The 18,571-nt window shown below is 40.9% G+C and overlaps 1 protein-coding gene and 1 non-coding gene across 2 annotated transcripts in view; both read right to left on the bottom strand.

The window, feature by feature from the left end:
• Window positions 1-18,571, bottom strand: part of SLC28A3 (solute carrier family 28 member 3) — a 52,902-nt gene that overhangs the window by 19,492 nt on the left and 14,839 nt on the right. Inside the window, exons 2-5 of the mRNA XM_028122285.2 lie at window positions 13,398-13,493; window positions 4,249-4,331; window positions 1,578-1,669; window positions 578-767 (exon numbers count right to left, since the gene is read on the bottom strand). Of these exons, the coding sequence (XP_027978086.1) occupies window positions 578-767; window positions 1,578-1,669; window positions 4,249-4,331; window positions 13,398-13,493 (461 nt within the window). The remainder of the gene's footprint in view (window positions 1-577; window positions 768-1,577; window positions 1,670-4,248; window positions 4,332-13,397; window positions 13,494-18,571) is intronic.
• On the bottom strand, window positions 12,056-12,162 carry LOC114223408 (U6 spliceosomal RNA). The gene has a single exon (XR_003612148.1). It is a non-coding gene; the product is annotated as a U6 spliceosomal RNA (small nuclear RNA).

The raw sequence follows: 18,571 nt of genomic DNA on the forward strand, positions 1-18,571 counted from the left end.
CCAGAAGGCATGCTGTGTTGGGATTGCACAATCCTGTGTTATTAGGTCAAGGATTTGTGAACTTTCCTGGTACATCCCCTGTGAGCCATTCTGGGGAGAACCTGTCCTGTGTCCAATCCACTAGGGCCACCTGGAGGAAGAGGAGGTCCCACAGAAAGAGGCTGAGGGAAAAGCCCTGAGTGGTCACTCATAGGATATGGGGTCCTATAGGAAAGAGTCGGCTTTAATAATTCACAGGGTCTTCCTCTCAGAGAGGCCAGCTTCAGGCCCAGAGCAGAAAGCTGCCTCCCCAAGTCAGCACTGTCCCATCATTTGGACAACATTTTATCATTTAGTGGCACTTGAAATTAAAGCAGTTTGTAGGGACGTTTGAACATATCTTGAACGAGTCATTGCCCTATCTAGGCCTTGATTTCCTGTTTGTAAAATGAAGGCATTATGACAGGCATTATAACTCAGTTATTTCTAGTTTCAATAGACCATAAATGAGGGAGCAATTTCAGAATATGTTTTTGGAACAGTGTTGGAAAAGACTAACATCCCTCTCAAAAGCAACAAGAGGACTGGGTGCATTTACCACTTCATCCAGAACCAATGGCTGTTTAGGAGCCTTTTGACAGGAGATAGGCACTCATCGATTCGATGCTCATATTTGGCCATAAAGTAATCCCAGACCACAAAGAAGATGGCGGCCACGGTGATCACAAAAAGGGGAAGGGCTCTCTGAAAGTTTAGCACACAAGCTGCAATCACCATCGCCAGGTAACCTGTTGAGAAAGTGAGCACAGACATGGAACATCACCCGCACCAAGCTGCCGACCAGCCTCCAGCACTGACATGGCTCAGCCAAGGGGAGGTTCAGTCAAGAAGCCACTGAATGCAGAGTTGTGTGGCATTCGCTGCATGGCCTGAAAAGCCTAGAATACTAGCTGGCCCAGTACAGAGGAAGCTTTCAACCCTGCTGTTCCCTGTTTCAGCTATCTGAGCACCAACCAAGCCACTGACCTTGGAGGTGCAGTGATCCTCAATTAATGTCAGTGGACTTGGGTGTGAGGGTTCACATTTTATAGACAGGAGTGTTCTTCAAAATGGGCTGTGGAATCATTTGCTTTGGAGGGAGTCAATAGAGGGGACCTGCTCATCAGCAAAGATAGGCAAGAGGAATAGCCTACATGACCCTAGGCTCCTGCTCACATTGTATTTGCATGAAGTGTGAATTGCTTAGATTGCCCCCTGCAATTAGGTTCCCACCTGGTGAGTATCACCATGTTTTCTAGTTACCTGGATTTGCATTAACCAACCCTTAAATCCATTACAAAAACAAAGGCCGTAAGAGTAGGGAACCTAAATAATTAGCTGCTGTCTGCATAAACCGAACAGGGAAACAATCTGCATAGGCAACCCCAGTCGAGACCCACCACTTGGGACTTCTTGATTACCCTCTCTGCTTCTTTGGATTCACCGAAGTCCGGGGGAACAGAATGATTAGAAAGATTTATTTTCTTTCTACAGAAAACTAATATTTGGGGGATTCTCAAAAAAAGACACTGGCATCCATCCTTCCTTTCATTATTTACCTAGTAGTAAGATGCCCCAGATGATGTACCAAAGGGTGGTTTTGTGTTTCTTATAAAAATCACAAACTGTATCATACTTCCTTTCCAGATACCTGTAACAACACAAAAGCAAAAACGCAGGCAGAAGTAAACATCAAAAACATGAAATAAACTGACACACTGAGCTAGATGAGGCTTTGTAAATCAAGCAAGCAAACGAACAAATTGGCGAAGTGTATGTCCTACAAAATAGAAATGGGATACTCATCTCATTTAAGACTACAAGCAGCCATGGCTTGCATCAACTTTTGCTGCACGGATGTGCCAAGCCCTGAGGGCTTACAGAAATGCAGAAAACATGCTTCTGGAAACAGAGCAGGGGAGCTGGTAACTAAACAAAAGCCGAAAATAAATCATAAGATGAGAGTGTTTCTCACTGGACTCTGAGGGCCTCTGATAGCTTTTAAGCCACAGTTATGAAATGTTGATTTTAGAAACCCTTCTGGTCTCACAAAGTTTGAGTAAGCAGGTTGTTCCCTGTGCTGGCTTACCGTATGTTTTAGCGGGAGACTGACAGACTTCACTGGGTGCTTGAAATGTAAAGAAGGATTTTGTGGATTTCAGAGCTGCCAGCCAGCAAGTTGTAATATAGCTTTCCAGAAAGTTCTGGCATTGTTGGCATGCCTTTGTTTCTGTCCAGAGCTTTGTTAGGGGGTGGTGGGTAGTGAGTGAACAATATATGCATCCAATCACTTCTGCTGGGGAGGACGGTGTCCATCAGTGAGTGAGTTTGGAGGGGCCTCAGGGTCATACACACAGTGGCTGTCCTCTACTTTTCCTGGAGTGCTCCTGGTTCCCTCCATTCCTGCCCTGAAATCTGGCTTCCCTGCACTCACCTCTTTCCTCAGTGCCCCTTCTAATGGAGACCTCTTCTCCCACTGGAGGAAGGAATTTATTCACACATTTAATCATTGCCATTTCTAGTCCCTAGAGGAGATTCCTCATCTCCAGGATCTCAGAGGACTCAACCCTGAGCTGGGACCTCCCCTCCACTTCTCCACCTTGCAGCAGCTATTCCTGTGTGTCCAAGTCTTGGCAACCCCTGCAAGTTTCAGAATAGAGTCCAAGCCCCTCACTCCTACAACACCTTGCATCTCCTCGGACAGAGGCATTCCTCTGTGCTTTACTCCTACTGTCTTCTTTGATCATATTTTGTGATGAAGTCTTGACTGGCTAACTTCCTGGAGAACAGATGTGAGCCTGGTTGCACTAGGACCCTTGGAGATGAGGCTGCTTGATGGGCATTTGTTGAATTACCAGATAGATGAAGTGGTAGTGTGTGTTGCTTATCTGGAATAGTATTCTACCACTGTGGGTTGGGACCCATCAGTGGATTATGAAGAGCACAGTGCGGGACACCCTTCTTTAATAAGAAAGACTAGGATGTATGAGAGCATATCACACATAGTAATGATGAGTCTTACTTTATGAAAACTTTGGTGTTATGTCTGTTAGTGAATTAGAAATACTGATCCAGAAGATATGGAGGAAATAAAAATTCAGTAAAGACTAAGTTTTCATGGTTGAATTTAGGAAAGATTGATGATCCATCATCTTCAATTTCTGATAGTGTTTCAAAGTGGCAGAGGTGGAGGGCAACATTGAATTGAGCACATTCATGTACTTTAGGTTGGATTCATCAGATTCTTTAATTGCACAGAATGTATGTGGTCCAAGACATCAATCTCACACTGCATAAAGTAAAGTAGCTCAAAATAGAGGCTTCAGCCATTTGGTTATCTTGACTAGACCACTTCTGTCCTCCTGGTGATTGCTTCTATCCATTAACATTAGGGGAAACCTGAGTACCTCTGCCCACCCAAGAGAATTTCTCAGCCCTTGGGGTCAGAGATCCATAAAGTAAAATGAAAGATGGGACTAAGCTCAGGTTTCTGAGGCAGTGAGTATTTTGGATTGTGACAAGAGCTTTTAATCCTAATTCTCACCAACTCCAGAGATACCTTCTGATGCATAAAAACAAAGTTCCTCGGAGACATAGAAATTTAAATAAAATTTAAATGGGCATTCAGAAACTTGACAAATACTTGAGTGTTATGACATACCAGACATTCTTGGACTAAGAATCAGAAGCTGAAATTGTTAAATTAGCTTTGTTCCTCGCTAGCTGACTAACCTTGAGTAGGTCACTTCTCTGAGCTTCATTTCTCTGGTCCAAAAAATAAAGAAAACAATTTGCCTCTCTTATCTCATGGGGCAATAAGGACTTGGAATACCTTCAGGATACTACAATGTAAGAGCAAGTTTGTTGGGACTTAATGTGGATTGGGTTTTGAGAAATCAATTGCTTATTGATTGACATTGAGAAGATGAATTAACTACTTTTGCATGGACTGGAGCAATTAGTTGGTAATTTATGCCTTTAATTAGAAGACTGTCTTGGATATTGGGTTCCCAAGACATCAGCAGTTTGAATTTACCACGGTGATTATCATAGAGCATTAATTTTTCTGAAAATGGTGTTGGGTCGGTAGTAGGGAAGGGGGATTGGTGGTAGTGGTGGTAATAGATAATAAATAATAATAATAAATGTTTAAAATTAGATGAGGATAAAACAAAGTGGCAAAACCAAATAGGAGGTCAGTATGGTTACTTCTCTGGTTTAAGCCTGTACCCTTTTTGATGTGTCTCTGGATCATCCTCCTCATCTTCTTTGTTTCTTAAAGAATCCTGCTCAATGGTGACTTGCTCTTCGTCCTGGAAATCAAACGTTGCAGCAGAAATGGAATAATGAGAATCTGGGGCATAATGGACCCTCATCTCTTTTGCTCAGAATTTTGGCAAAGGACTGACAAAAGCTCTTTTAAAATTATTATGCTAGAAGATAGCTCCTATTATCTACTTCTGCAGACATTTTCCCCTTTATCACAAAAAGTCCAGGATCACACTTCTCTCTCCTTTTTCTTCCAAAAGAGCTTTTGGGGTTTCCTCTTTTTCTTTAGGGAATAGGCTTATATCTCTACTTTTTGCTTCTGTCTGTACTGCAGTCATTCAACCCCTGCTCTGTTTTCAGGCATGAGCTAAATGAACTTAATATCAGAGGCTGCATAAATCTCCTTTTTTAGCATTTTAATATTTTATTAACATATAATGTATTATTTGTTTCAGGGGTACAGGTCTGTGATTCATCAGTCTTACACAATTCACAGCGCTCACCATAGCACATACCCTCCCCAGTGTCCATCACCCAGCCACCCCATCCCTCCCACCCCCCTCCACTCCAGCAATCCTTAGTTTGTTTCCTGAGATTAAGAGTCTCTTATGGTTTGTCTCCCTCTCTGGTTTCATCTTGTTTCCTTTTTCCCTCCCTTCCCCTATCATCCTGTCTTATTTCTCCAATTCCTCATATCAGTGAGATCATATGATAATTGTCTTTCTCTGATGGACTTATTTAGCTTATCATAATACCCTCTAGTTCCATACACATTGTTCCAAATGGCAAGATTTTGGGTTTTTTTTTTGATGGCTGCATAATATTCCAGTGTGTGTGTGTGTGTGTGTGTGTGTGTGTGTGTGTGTGTGAGTGTGTGTGTGTGTATCACATCTTTATCCATTCATCTGTTGATGGACATCTGGGCTCTTTCCATAGTTTGGCTATTGTGGACATTTTGCTATAAATATTGGGGTATATGTACCCCTTCGGATCACTACATTTGTATCTTTGGGGTAAATACCCAGTAGTGCAATTGCTGGTCATAGGGTAGCTCCATTTTCAACTTTTTGAGGAACCTCCATTCTGTTTTCCAGAGTGGCTGCACCAGCTTGCATTCCCACCAGCAGTGTAGGAGAGTTCCCCTTTCTCTGCATCCCCGGCAACATCTGTCATTTCCTGACTTGTTAATTTTAGCCATTCTGACTGGTGTGAGGTGGTATCTCATTGAGGTTTTGATTTGGATTTCCCTGATGCCAAGCGATGTTGAGCACTTTTTCATGTGTCTGTTGGCCATTTAGATATCTTCTTTGCAGAAATGTCCATTCATGTCTTCTGCCCATTTCTTGATTCAATTCTTTGTTCTTTGGGTGTTGAGTTTGATAAGTTCTTTATAGATTTTGGATACTAGCCCTTTATCTGATATGTCATTTGCAAATATCTTCTCCCATTCTGTCAGTTGTCTTTTGGTTTTGTTGGCTATTTCCTTTGCTGTGCAAAAGCTTTTTATCTTGAAATCCCAAGAGTTCATTTTTGCCCTTGCTTCCCTTGCCTTTGGCGATGTTTCTAGGAAGAAGTTGCTGCAGCTGAGGTCGAAGAGGTTGCTGCCTGTGTTCTCCTTTAGGATTTTGATGGACTCCTGTCTCCCATTTAGGTCTTTTATCCATTTGGAGTCTATTTTTGTGTGTGGTGTAAGGAAATGGTCCAGTTTCATTCTTCTGCATGTGGCTGCACAATTTTCCCAACACCATTTGTTGAAGAGACTCTTTTTTCCATTGGACATTCTTTCCTGCTTTGTCAAAGATTAGTTGACCATAGAGTTGAGGGTCCATTTCTGGACTCTCTATTCTGTTCCATTGATCTATGTGTCTGTTTTTGTGCTAGTACCATACTGTCTTGATGATGACAGCTTTATAATATATCTTGAAGTCTGGAATTGTGATGCCACCAGCTTTGCTTTTCTTTTTCAACATTCCTCTGGCTATTCGGAGTCTTTTCTGGTTCCATACAAATTTTAGGTTTATTTGTTCCATTTCTTTGAAAAACGTTGATGGTATTTTGATGGGGATTGCATTGAATGTGTAGATTGCTCTAGGTAGCATTGACCTCTTCACAATGTTTGTTCTTCCAATCCATGAGCATGGAACGTTTTTCCATCTCTTTGTGTCTTCCTTAATTTCTTTCATGAGTATTTTATAGTTTTCTCAGTACAGATTCTTTGCCTCTTTGGTTAGATTTATTCCTAGATATCTTATGGTTTTGAGCACAATTGTAAATGGGATCGACTCCTTAATTTCTCTTTCTTCTGCCTTGTTGTTGGTGTATAGAAATGCCACTGATTTCTATGGGTTGATTTTATATCCTGTGACATTACTGAATTCCTGTATGAGTTCTAGCAGTTTTGGGGTGGAGTCTTTTGTGTTTTCCACATAAAGTACCATATCATCTGCAAACAGTGAGAATTTGACTTCTTCTTTGCCAATTTGGATGCCTTTGATTTCTTTTTGTTGTCTGATTGCTGTGGCTAGGACTTCTAATACTATGTTGAATAGCAGTGGTGATAGTGGACATCCCTGCTGTGTTCCTGACCTCAGGGGGGAAGCTCTCAGTTTTTCCCCATTGAGAATGGATACTCACTGTGGGTTTTCATAGATGGCTTTTATGATATTGAGGTATGTAGCCTCTATCCCTACACTGGGAAGAGTTTTAATCAAGAAAGGGTGGTGTACTTTGTCAAATGCTTTTCTGCATCTATTGAGAGGATCATATGGTTCTTGTTCTTTCTTTTATTATTGATTGATTTGAAGTTGTTGAACCAACCTTGCAGCCCAGGAATAAATCCCACTTGGTCCTGGTGAATAATCCTTTTAATGTACTGTTGGATCCTATTGGCTAGGATTTTGGTGAGAATTTTTACATCCATGTTCATCAGGGATATTGGTCCGTAATTCTCCTTTTTGATGGGGTCTTTGTCTGGTTTGGGGATCAAGGTAATGCTGGCCTCATAAAATGAGTTTGGAAGTTTTCCTTCCATTTCTATTTTTTGGAACCGTTTCAGAAGAATAGGTATTAATTCATCTTTAAATGTTTGGTTGAATTCCCCTGAGAAGCCATCTGGCCCTGGGCTCTTGTTTGTTGGGAGATTTTTGATGACTGCTTCAATTTCCTTAGTGGTTATACGTCTGTTCAGGTTTTCTATTTCTTCCTGGTTCAGTTTTGGTAGTTGATACCTTTCTAGGAATGCATCCATTTCTTCCAGATTATCTAATTTGCTGGCATAGAGTTGCTCATAATATGTTCTTATAATTGTTTGTATTTCTTTGGTGTTGGTTGTGATCTCTCCTCTTTCATTCATGATTTTCTTTATTTGGGTCCTTTCTCTTTTCTTTTTGATAAATCTGGCCAGGGGTTTATCAATCTTTTGAATTCTTTCAAAGAACCAGCTCCTCATTTTGTTGATTTGTTCTATTGTTCTTTTGGTTTCTATTTCATTGATTTCTGCTCTGATCTTTATTATTTCTCTTCTCCTGCTGGGTTTAGGCATCTATTCTTCTCTGGACAAAATGACAAAATGGAAAAATTCACCTCAAAAAAAAAGAACAAGAGGCAGTACCGACTGCCAGGGACCCAATCAATATAGACATTAGTAAGATGTCGGAACTAGAGTTCAAAATGATGATTATAGGGCACCTGGGTGGCTCAGTCAGTTAAGCATCTGCCTTCAGCTCACGTCATGATCCCAGGGTCCTGGGATCGAGACCCTCATTGGGCTCCCTGCTCATCGGGGAGCCTTCTTCTCCCTCTGCCCCTCCCCCTGCTCCTGCTTACTCTCTCTCTCTCAAATAAAGAAAGAAAGAAAGAAAGAAAAAACTGAACAAAATGACGATTATAAAAATACTAGCTGGGCTTGAAAAAAGCATGAAAGATCCTAGAGAATCCCTTTCTGGAGAAATAAAAGAACTAAACTCTAACCAACTCAAAATAAAAAAGACTATTAATGAGGTGCAATAAAAAAAAATGGAGGCTCTAACTGCTAGGAAGAGAGAATTAGTGATATAGAAGACCAAATGATGGAGAATAAAGAAGCTGAGAAAAAGAGAGATAAACAACTACTGGATCACAAGGGGAGAATTTGAGAGATAAGTGGTACCATAAGATGAAACAATATTAGAATAACTGGGGCCCCAGAAGAAGAAGAAAGAGAGAGAGGGGCAGAAGGTATATTGGAACAAATTATAGCGGAGAACTTCCCTAATTTGGGGGAGGAAACAGGCATCAAAATCCAGGAGGCACAGAGAACTCCCCTCAGAATCAATAAAAATAGGTCAACATCCCGACATCTAATAGTAAAACAAGTCTCAGAGAAAAAGAGAAAATCCTGAAAGCAGCTTGGGACAAGAGGTCTGTGAACTACAATGGTAGAAACATTAGATTGGCAGCACACCTATCCACCTGTGGTACCTATCCACAGAGACCTGGCAGGACAGAAAGGACTGGCATGATATATTCAGAGCACTAAAGGAGAAAAATATGCAGCCAAGAATACTATATCCAGCTAGGCTGTCACTGAAAATAGAAGGAGAGATAAAAAGCTTCCAGGAGAAACAAAAACTAAAAGAATTTGCAAATACCAAACCAGCCCTCCAAGAAATATTGAAAGGGGTCCTCTAAGCAAAGAGATAGACTAAAAGTAACATAGACCAGAAAGGAACAGAGACAATATACATTAACAGTCACCTTACAGGCAATACAATGGCACTAAATTCATATCTTTCAATAGTTACCCTGAATTTAAATGGGCTAAATGCCCCAATCAAAAGACACAGGGTATCAGATTGAATAAAAAAACAAGACCCATCAATATGCTGTCTGCAAGAGACTCATTTTAGACCCAAAGACACCTCCGGATTTAACGTGAGGGGGTGGAAAGCCATTTACCATGCTAATAGATATCATAAGAAAGCTGGGGTGGCACTCCTTATATTAGACAAATTAGATTTTAAACCAAAGACTATAATAAGAGATGAGGAAGGACACTATATCCTACTTAAAGAATCTATCCAACAAGAAGATCTAACAATTTTATATATCTCTGCCCCTAACATGGTAGCAGCCAATTATATAAGCCAATTAATAACAAAATCAAAGAAACACATCGACAACAATACAATAATAGTAGGGGACTTTAACACCCCCCTCACTGAAATGGACAGATCATCTAAGCAAAAGATCAACAAGGAAATAAAGACTTTAAATGACACACTGGACCAAATGGACTTCACAGATATATTCAGAACATTCCATCCCAAAGCAACGGAATACACATTCTTCTCTAGTGCCCATGGAACATTCTCCAGAATAGATCACATCCTAGGTCACAAATCAGGTCTCAACCGGTACCAAAAGATTGGGATCATTCCCTGCATATTTTCAGACCACAATGCTTTGAACTAGAACTCAGTCATAAGAGGAAAGTCGGAAAGAACTCAAATACATGGACGCTAAAGAATATCCTACTAAAGAATGAATGGGTCAACCAGGAAATTAAAGAAGAATTAAAAAAATTCATGGAAACCAGTGAAAATGAGAACACAACTGTTCAAAATCTTTGGGATGCAGCAAAGGCGGTCCTAAGAGGAAAGTATATAGCAATACAAGCTTTTCTTAAGAAACAAGAAAGGTCTCAAATACACAATCTAACCCTACACCTAAATCTCCTTTTATACTCTGCCAGCCCTGGTTTCCAAAGGACTGAGACCAAAGCTGGCTTATTTTCCTGGCAGCCCAAGGCTTGGTCTGCAGATGTGAGCACAAGCCCAGTATCTTCAAGAGCTGATAAACTTTCCCTTGGGAACTAGGGTCCTTCTATCAGTGGGCTAAAGTTTGGATGCATTTCCCTTTCTCAGTGAGCCCTTGCTCTAATTAATGGAGTGACGTATATACCTGGGCTATCTTTCTATGTGCTGTTCAAACTTTTAAATATCCATCCAACATTTTGCAATAATGTTTCAAATAGGTCCAGCTATTGTAAGCATGGCAAGGGAGGGTGGCAAGGAAGTATGCAGAAGAGCAGTTTTGAACGTGCTCTAAGAGGGATAATGCCATATCTCAGTTTATATTTTCTGTCATATCCCAGGTAGCCAGTGATTCTCTGTACTTTGCTAGAACTCAGAAATAAGTCATAAGCGGGGCATCTGGGTAGCTCAGTCTGTTAAGTGTCTGACTCTTAATTTCGGCTCGGGTTGTGAGACTGACCCCTGCATTGGGCTCTGCAGTGGGCGTGGAGCCTGCTTAAGATTCTCTCTCTCCCTTTAGCCAACCCCCGCTCTAAAAATAATAATAAAATAAAATAAATTAAGTCATAAGCATGTCTCTGAGCTAAAAGGATTCTCAAAGATCATATAGTCCTTTGATGCCAAATTCCATTACATGTTTCATTTAGACTACCTTCATTTTCTGGGCTGGATCCAAGGAATTAGGAAGGTGGAGGGTAATAGAAAAAGAGGCCAGTGGACTCCAAGCTGCAGCTGCTGAGGACAGGGGTATACAGGAGCCTTATTCATTTCATTCCCATCTAACACCTAGCTTAGCCAATATGTTAAAGTTTGACAAATATTTTATTTAAATAATCATAATTATTATTTTCTTACAGTGAAATTTGAAGTTACCTACTGCCTATGGAATGTCTGGCATTAACTGTTCTTTTTCCACCCCCAAATAGTTCCCATCTTTATTTATTTGTTTGTTTGTTTGTTTTTACCTATCAGATTGGTACACTTTTTTCTTTAAAAATTTTAATTTTAATAAAATTAACATACAGTTTTATATTAATTTCAGGTGTACAATATAGTCTTCAACAATTCTCTACATGACTCAGTGCTCATCATATGAGTGTGCTCTTAATCCCCCTTCCCCTAGTTCACCCACCCCCCCCATCCACCTCCCCTCTGGTAACCACCTCTCTATAGTTAAGTCTGTTTTTCGGTTTATCTCTTTTCTTCTTCATTTGTTTTGTTTCTTAAATTCCACATATGAGTGAGATCATATAGTATTTGTCTTTCTCCGACTGACTTATTCCAGTTGGCATTATGCTCTCTAGATCCATCCATGTTGTTGCAAATTGCAAGATTTCATTCTTTTTTATAGCCCAATAATATTCCTATATATATATATATATATATCACCTCTTCTTTATCCATTCATCTATCGATGGATACTTGGGCTGCTTCCATAGTTTGGCTATTGTAGATAATGCTGCAATAAACATAAGGGTGCATGTATCCCTTTGTATTCTTTGGGTAAATACCCAGTGGACAGGGTAGTTCTATTTTTTAAAGTTTTGAAGAACCTCCATATTCTTGTCCACAGTGGCTGCACCAATTTGCATTCCCACCAACAGTGCACGAAGGTTCCTTTTTCTCCCCATCTTCTTTAAGAAATTTAATTAATTATTAATTAATTAATTAACTTATTTATTTATTTAGTTCAGTTAGCCAGCATATAGCACATCATTAGTTTTTGATGTAGTGTTCAACGATTCATTATTTCTCCCCATCTTTGCCAACACTTGTCGTTTCTTGTGTTTTTGATTTTGGCCATTCTGACAGGTATGCAGTAATATTTCATTGTGGTTTTGATTTGCATTTCCCTGATGCTGAGTGATGTTGAGCATCTTCTCATGGGTCTGTTGGCCATCTGGATGTCTTCTTTGAAGAAATGTCTATTCATGCCTTCTGCCCATTTTTTAACTGGCTTATGTTTTTTTGGTTTTAAAAATAGGGAATGCTTCACAAATAGGCATGTCATCCTTGTCCAGGGGCCATGCTAATCTTCTTTCTGTCGTTCCAGTTTTAGTATATGTGCTGCCAAAGCAAGTACCTGTCTCCATCTTTAAACAAACCAAAACTGACAATAACAACAACAGAATCTTCTTGACCCCATAGTCATGGGACATCTACCCTCCCTCCTTCCCTTCACAGACAAACCACTTGAAAGAATTGCCTTTGCTTTTAGCAACCCTCACATCCTACTCACTCAGACTTCTACTGAGATGACTGCTGCCAAGGTCATCCAAGGACCATTGTTGCCAAATCCAGTGGCTCCTCCTTGTTCTTTATATTCTTATTTATAACAGTAAAGTATTTAATTTTTTTGTTTTTGATTGTTTTTTGAAACAATAAAAAAAAAAAGACTTCATTTTTTAAAGAGCAGTTGCAGGTTCCCAGCAAAACTGAGGGGAAAGTAGAAATTTCCCATGTACCTACTGCCCCAGCTCATGCGTAGCTTCTCCCGTTAGCACCGTCTTCTACCAGAGCGGTACATTTGTTGCAGTTGATGAACGTACATGGCCCATGACATGGGCACGTGGGTGTACATTTGCCTTAAAAGGCCATATTTTAAGATGTTAGGCACTGATTTTTTTCTGGAATTATATAGGTAATTTTTTTTATCTTCCAAAGTTTGCTACAATAATTTATCACATTTTCTATTTCAAACAAGTTATTCTTTTTATCATGAGAATAACTCCCTCCAATAAATGGCTTGATAGTCGGCACCCAGAATTACCAAAAAAAAAAAAAAAAGGATGGTCTACATGGATAATCTGCTGGATTTTTAGCAGCAGAAGGCTTTCTTCAAATGATCTCCTACCCAGAATTAAATATATATATAAAAAAATAAAAGTGGCCTTGTGACAGAGTGCCTCAGTCTGCTGTAAACTTAGGTGTCCCTGGGGAACCCGAGGGCATGATGGACAGTTTTAGAACCATATCTTAGAACCTTCCTCATCTGCCTCACTTGCTTTAAAACTGAGACGCTTTGGTTTAAGCCAGTGCTTTTTGCTTTAGGATGGAGCTTGGAATCTGTACTAGTGAAGTGTCCAGAGAAAGCCTACGTACTCTCCCCAGTGGAAAACTCTGGGGACAGGTGTATCAACACAAGATTTCTTTGAGCATGTGTGTTTTCTTCACGACTCTGCCTTACACATCCTAATTACCATTTAATTCATTCCTATGAGTGCCAGCGGAGCGCGTGCTTTCTGTCCCCACAGCTCTCAGTCCCTGTTGCACAGCGGTTACCATGGCAATAGATTCACTCAACCATCACCGGAGTACCTGCTTGGCGGCTTTGTGTTCTCTGTTCTGCACAACTCTACACCTTAGTGAGTTGTCTCCAGATGTGTTCTGGCTTTCGTCAAAGTCATCTTCATTCTAAGAAAAAAAGTACAGATTGCAAAAATACAATTTCAGAACCAAAAAACCCAAATGTTATTTCAAGAAACGGGACCTAGAAGACTTTTGAGGGATGGGGCGGCAAAGATGAGGTGTTCAGATGCGTCAGCTGAATAAAGAAAGAACCAGTGAATCTTGGGCTCAGAAGGAGACAGATGACTTCTGTTTTGCTCTGCTCTGATAGAGGGAATGGTGTGGTCCAGCCTGAGAAAGAGAGAGAGGAGGACCAGGTGCCCCTGTCTAAGTCATGTGACTTTATAATAAGCAGAGTTGAGACTAGGGTGTGTCACATAACACAGGCTTCCAATGTATTAAATAAAGTGAAATGTAGGCCAGATAGTTTTCTTCTTAGTTGTTGGATTTTGAGATGCTAAAATGTGTTTTGTTTAGTTTAAAGCAATCTCTGGTAGTAATGAGAATAAGAAAAATGCCTTCTTTTGTCAGGCTGTGGTGATTTTACTTTAAGGAAGTGAGTAAGCTGTATTCTTGGAGGAATGTCCTCGCCCCTGAGAGGCTGTTCCGAGATGTGACAGACACCTGGCTCATTTCTCTTTTACCTTTCGTGAGGGCCGGCGGGGGGGGGGGTCCAGTCTTTCTCCCATCTCATCCCAACTTGCCTTCCTCAGTTACTTCATTCCAAGTAAGGCAACAAGATAGATAAACCGTGTCAGGTAGGTCCCTATAGCTTTTTAGGAAATGTTCACTGCTAGGCCTGTCAGCTGTGACCTTGTCTTTGAAAGAACAAGTGTATGACTTTGATTTTAACTTTAGATCTCCGACTGGCCCCAAGGAGCTATAAAAGAATGACAGTTCTGACCTGGGTTGCATTTTCTATCTATCGAAACACGAGAGCGTATAAAGCATGAATAAAATCTAACTTCCAGCACACGCATGATTTATGCATGAAAGCCTTGTTACCATACTGACCTTTTGGTTACGGCTGTATATCTTACTTTAGCACAGTCCTCCATACTTAGGAGATGCTAACAGTTCTTTGTTGGATGAATGAACCACAGTGATTTTAATGTTGCATTAACGGGTGTGGCCATGTGGTACATCTGAGTATTTGGTAACAAATACAGTAGGGGGCGCTGTGTACAGTATGGAAAGATGACAAAGTGTTGCTAATTGCAGAAGCTGTCTGGTGGCCACTTAGGGACTCATTTTACGAATCTCACTTTCACGGACGCTGAAAATTTCCCTAACAAAAAGTTAAAAATAAAACTCAGCATGAGTTGGTGGAAATACAAGACACAGGTAAATGAGGGGGCTGGTCTTTGGGGCCCCTAATTACATGTGTGATACTGGGTAGGTCACATCTTATCAGTCCCAGTCTACCCATCTATACTACAGTTTCGATTGCGTGTTCTTGTGATCTCTTCCGGAATCCTGACATTTTCTGGTTCCAGGAGGAGCGGCCCAACCTTCTTGGTAATTCCTGCTAATTCTTGATTATTCCTGCCACCTGGTGGCAGAATCTGAAACTTGTGGAGCACAAGGAAGGGGCCTGCCTTTTTTAAGTTCAAGGAAGAGGAAGGGATGTGTGTGTGTGTGTGTGTGTGTGTGTGTGTGTGTGTGTGTGTGTGTTTGGGGGTAGGGTAAAGTAGGTGGAAGTGGTGACAAGGGCACTTCTGGACGTATTTTGTAACATGTAATGGGATTATTTTACCCCTAGTAGAGTGTACACCTTGGCTTTTTAACATGTTCAGGAAGAACAATGTTTCCCATTGGAGGATTTTCCAACAGGAATAATGGGGGTATTGTGGGTGTTGATTGGTGCTGGAAAAATAACCCTTGAGACATTGCTTGGCTTTATTTTATCACTTCTTTCCAAATTGGAGTCCTAGGGCCTGAAATGGTGGTCCATAATTACTCCTTAGCTCCTTGTTTCTTTACATCTACTTAGCAATTCATATTAAGTAGATACATTAATACAGATGACTACATACCTTAGGACACTGAACTACAACCAATATTGTGTTCTAAATGCAAGCTTGTCACTCTACTGAGTGGGTGACAATGTTGTGGTGTTGTGTATGAGTATTTCTAAGCAGCCACTTAATTTCTCTAGTTAGTGTTATTTGCTGGGTGTACTCAGTTCTGGCTTGAGATCCTCCGAAGGGCAGATTATTGAGCCTGGAGTCCCTTGTGCCTGGGCTTCGATCCTGCACTTTCCATGCTGCTCAAGCAACTACAGATCCCCAGTGGGTGTTGCAGAGAGTACAGATAAACAGAGGTTCTCTTTCTTTCTTTCTTTCTTTCTTTCTTTCTTTCTTTCTTTCTTTCTTTCTTTCTTTCTTTCTTTCTGTCTTTCTTTCTTTTCTTTCTTTCTTTCTTTCTTTCTTTCTTTCTTTCTTTCTTTCTTTCTTTCTTTCTTTTCTTTCTTTCTCTCTCTCTCTCTCTCTCTCTCTTTCTTTCTTTCTTTCTTTCTTTCTTTCTTTCTTTCTTTCTTTCTTTCTTTCTTTCCTTCTTTCTTTCTCCTTTCTTTCTTTCTTAATGTATTCCTTTCATTCAGTTTCTAGACCGTACAATTTCTAAAACATAAGAAATTACTGAAACCATTCCCCCCATCTATTTGTGGTATTTCCCTTCTATAGAATTATAGCTGAACGTATAGCCACCCCAAAAAGAGGCTGCATTTCCACTAACTAGATTCTGGCCAATCGAAATATAAATAGATGTGGTGCCCTAAGTGGGGCAGCTTGGGAATGTTCCTTAAGGGATGGCTGGTGCTCCTTGTTCCTTTCATTTTCCCCTATGTCCTGCTGCCTTTTTGTGTGGATGGTTCCAGCTGGGCCATGAATGCCAGGGCCCCATCCTGGGGATGTCAGAGGGGTGAGTTGCAGGGCACTTGGGGCTCTGCAAACCTTGAGCAGGTGCTTCCACTCCAGTTCTGTACTACCCACGTCCTGCCTTTTATCTGCTGGAAATAAGCTTCTCCCTTGTTACTTTGGTTTTTGCTTTTCTTTGCACCTGCATTGACATACTATGTAGTAGTTACAAGACACAGGATTAAACTCTTTAAAGTCCTGCGTTCTCCATTTTGACAGATGAAGAAACTAAGGCAAAGCTAAGCGGATTGCGTGACTCAGGTTATACAACCAGAATAACTGGGATGGGACCTGAACTTACTGTCCAACCCAAACTGTACCAGGCCTGTAGCATTTGGACCTTGGGCCAGGACACTTTGGCCTCAGGGATATCTAAAAAGATAGCAGTACACTTTCAGATTAAATTCCCCTTCTAACAAGAAGACCTGATTTGAACTCTAGATATTAAAAGACCAGTCAGAATGGCTAGAATAAAAAAGACAAGACATAAGAAGTGTTGGCAAGAATGTGGAGAAAAAGGAACCCTCGTGTACTGTTGGTGGGAATGCAAATTGGTGCAGCCGCTCTGGAAGACAGTATAGAAGTTCCTCAAAAAATTAAAAACAGAACTACCATAAGATCCATCAATTCCACCTCTGGATATTTATCTGAAGAAAACAAAAACTCAAGAAGACACATGCACCTCCATGTTTACTGCAGCATTATTCACAATAGCCAAGACATGGAAGCAGCTAAGTGTCCATCAATAGATGAATAGATAAAGAAGATGGGGTCTATATCGATAGCGAATGGAATATCACACGGCCATAGAAAAGGATGAAATTGTGCCATTTGGGACAACATGGATGGACCTAGAGGGTATTATGCTAGTGAAATAAGTCAGGCAGAGAAAGACAAATACTGTATGATTTCATTTATATGTGGAATCAAAAAACCCCACAAATAAATAAATAAACAAAAAGCAGAATCAGACCCATAAATACAGAGAACAAACTGCCAGATGCCAGAGGGGAGAGGGTGGGGGGATGGATGAAACAGCTGAAGAGGAGGGGAAGACATAGGCTTCCAGTTATGGAATGAATAAGTCATGGGTGAAGGGTACAGCATAGGGTCAGTGGTATTATAATAGCGTTGTACGGCAACAGGTGATAGCTACACTTGGGAGCATAGCATGGTACAGAAACTTGCAGAATCCCTATGTTGTACACCTGAAACTAGTGTAACAGTGTGTATCATTGTGTTACATTGTGTACACTCAAAAGAAAAACAAAAACAAGAAAAACAAAACACCAGCCAGATAGTAATGGCAGAAGTGCTGAAAGATTCCTAGAATGCTTATGGCCACTTTTCAACTATATTGAGGCTTTGGTCATTTCTCAAACAGGGTAGTGGGCCTCCCACCCTACAGACTGGTTTTAAGTAGATGCTCTCCTTTGATAGTAGGAGGGGGCCCTCCTGCATTTGTGGACAAGTCTTGTCTCCATGATTAGTCTGGCGCTTTCTCTTGCAACCGTGTCTGCTCTGCTTACTTGGTCTCTCCCTCCCACGGTGGCCCTGATTCTACCATGTGGCTTCCATTTCTCAGTTTTTGTGGTTGGGGTTTCTCTGCTGCAGACTGTTTCCCTGTGCCGGGGAGCCTTTCTTCAACCTTCCTTACAGAAACTGCTCTGGCCTGGTGCGCTCTGGCTGCATGACTGGTCTTGCCAAGGGGGCATTAATGGGCTTGAGCCTGGGGCGAGAATGGACACCTTCGCCCCTGGAGAGACTTTTGTCCTGACCTTTGATGGGACAAAAATGATGTCACTTTATGACAGATGGGAATGGCCCATCAGGCAAATACGATGTTGATAAGGACTCTGAAGAGTCGCAATGAAGATCTTTACCTGGTTCTAGAGCTTGACATTTCACAGCAAGTTTTGTGAAGTGTTTGCTAATCTACCTTGGCTGGAAGGCTTTATATCACTAGAACAGATTTAGATTGGTGATCATAGTTGCTTATTTTCTTATGTGTGTATGTGTCTATCTGTCTGTCTATGTATGTATGTATGTATGTATCCTTCTACCTCTCTATCTTCACGTTTCTGTACACCTTTTTTTTTTAAGATTTTATTTTTTTATTAGAGTGAGAGAAACAGCATGACAGGGGAGAGGGCCAGAGGGAGAAGCAGACTCCCCAAAGAGCTGGGAGCCCAATGTGGGACTCTATTCCGGGACCCTGGGATCATG

This window comes from Eumetopias jubatus, unplaced genomic scaffold (genome assembly GCF_037043125.1).
Source record: "Eumetopias jubatus isolate StellerSeaLion01/CBP00866 unplaced genomic scaffold, mEumJub1_p1.0 scaffold_15, whole genome shotgun sequence".
Classification (NCBI taxonomy): Eukaryota; Metazoa; Chordata; class Mammalia; order Carnivora; family Otariidae; genus Eumetopias; species Eumetopias jubatus.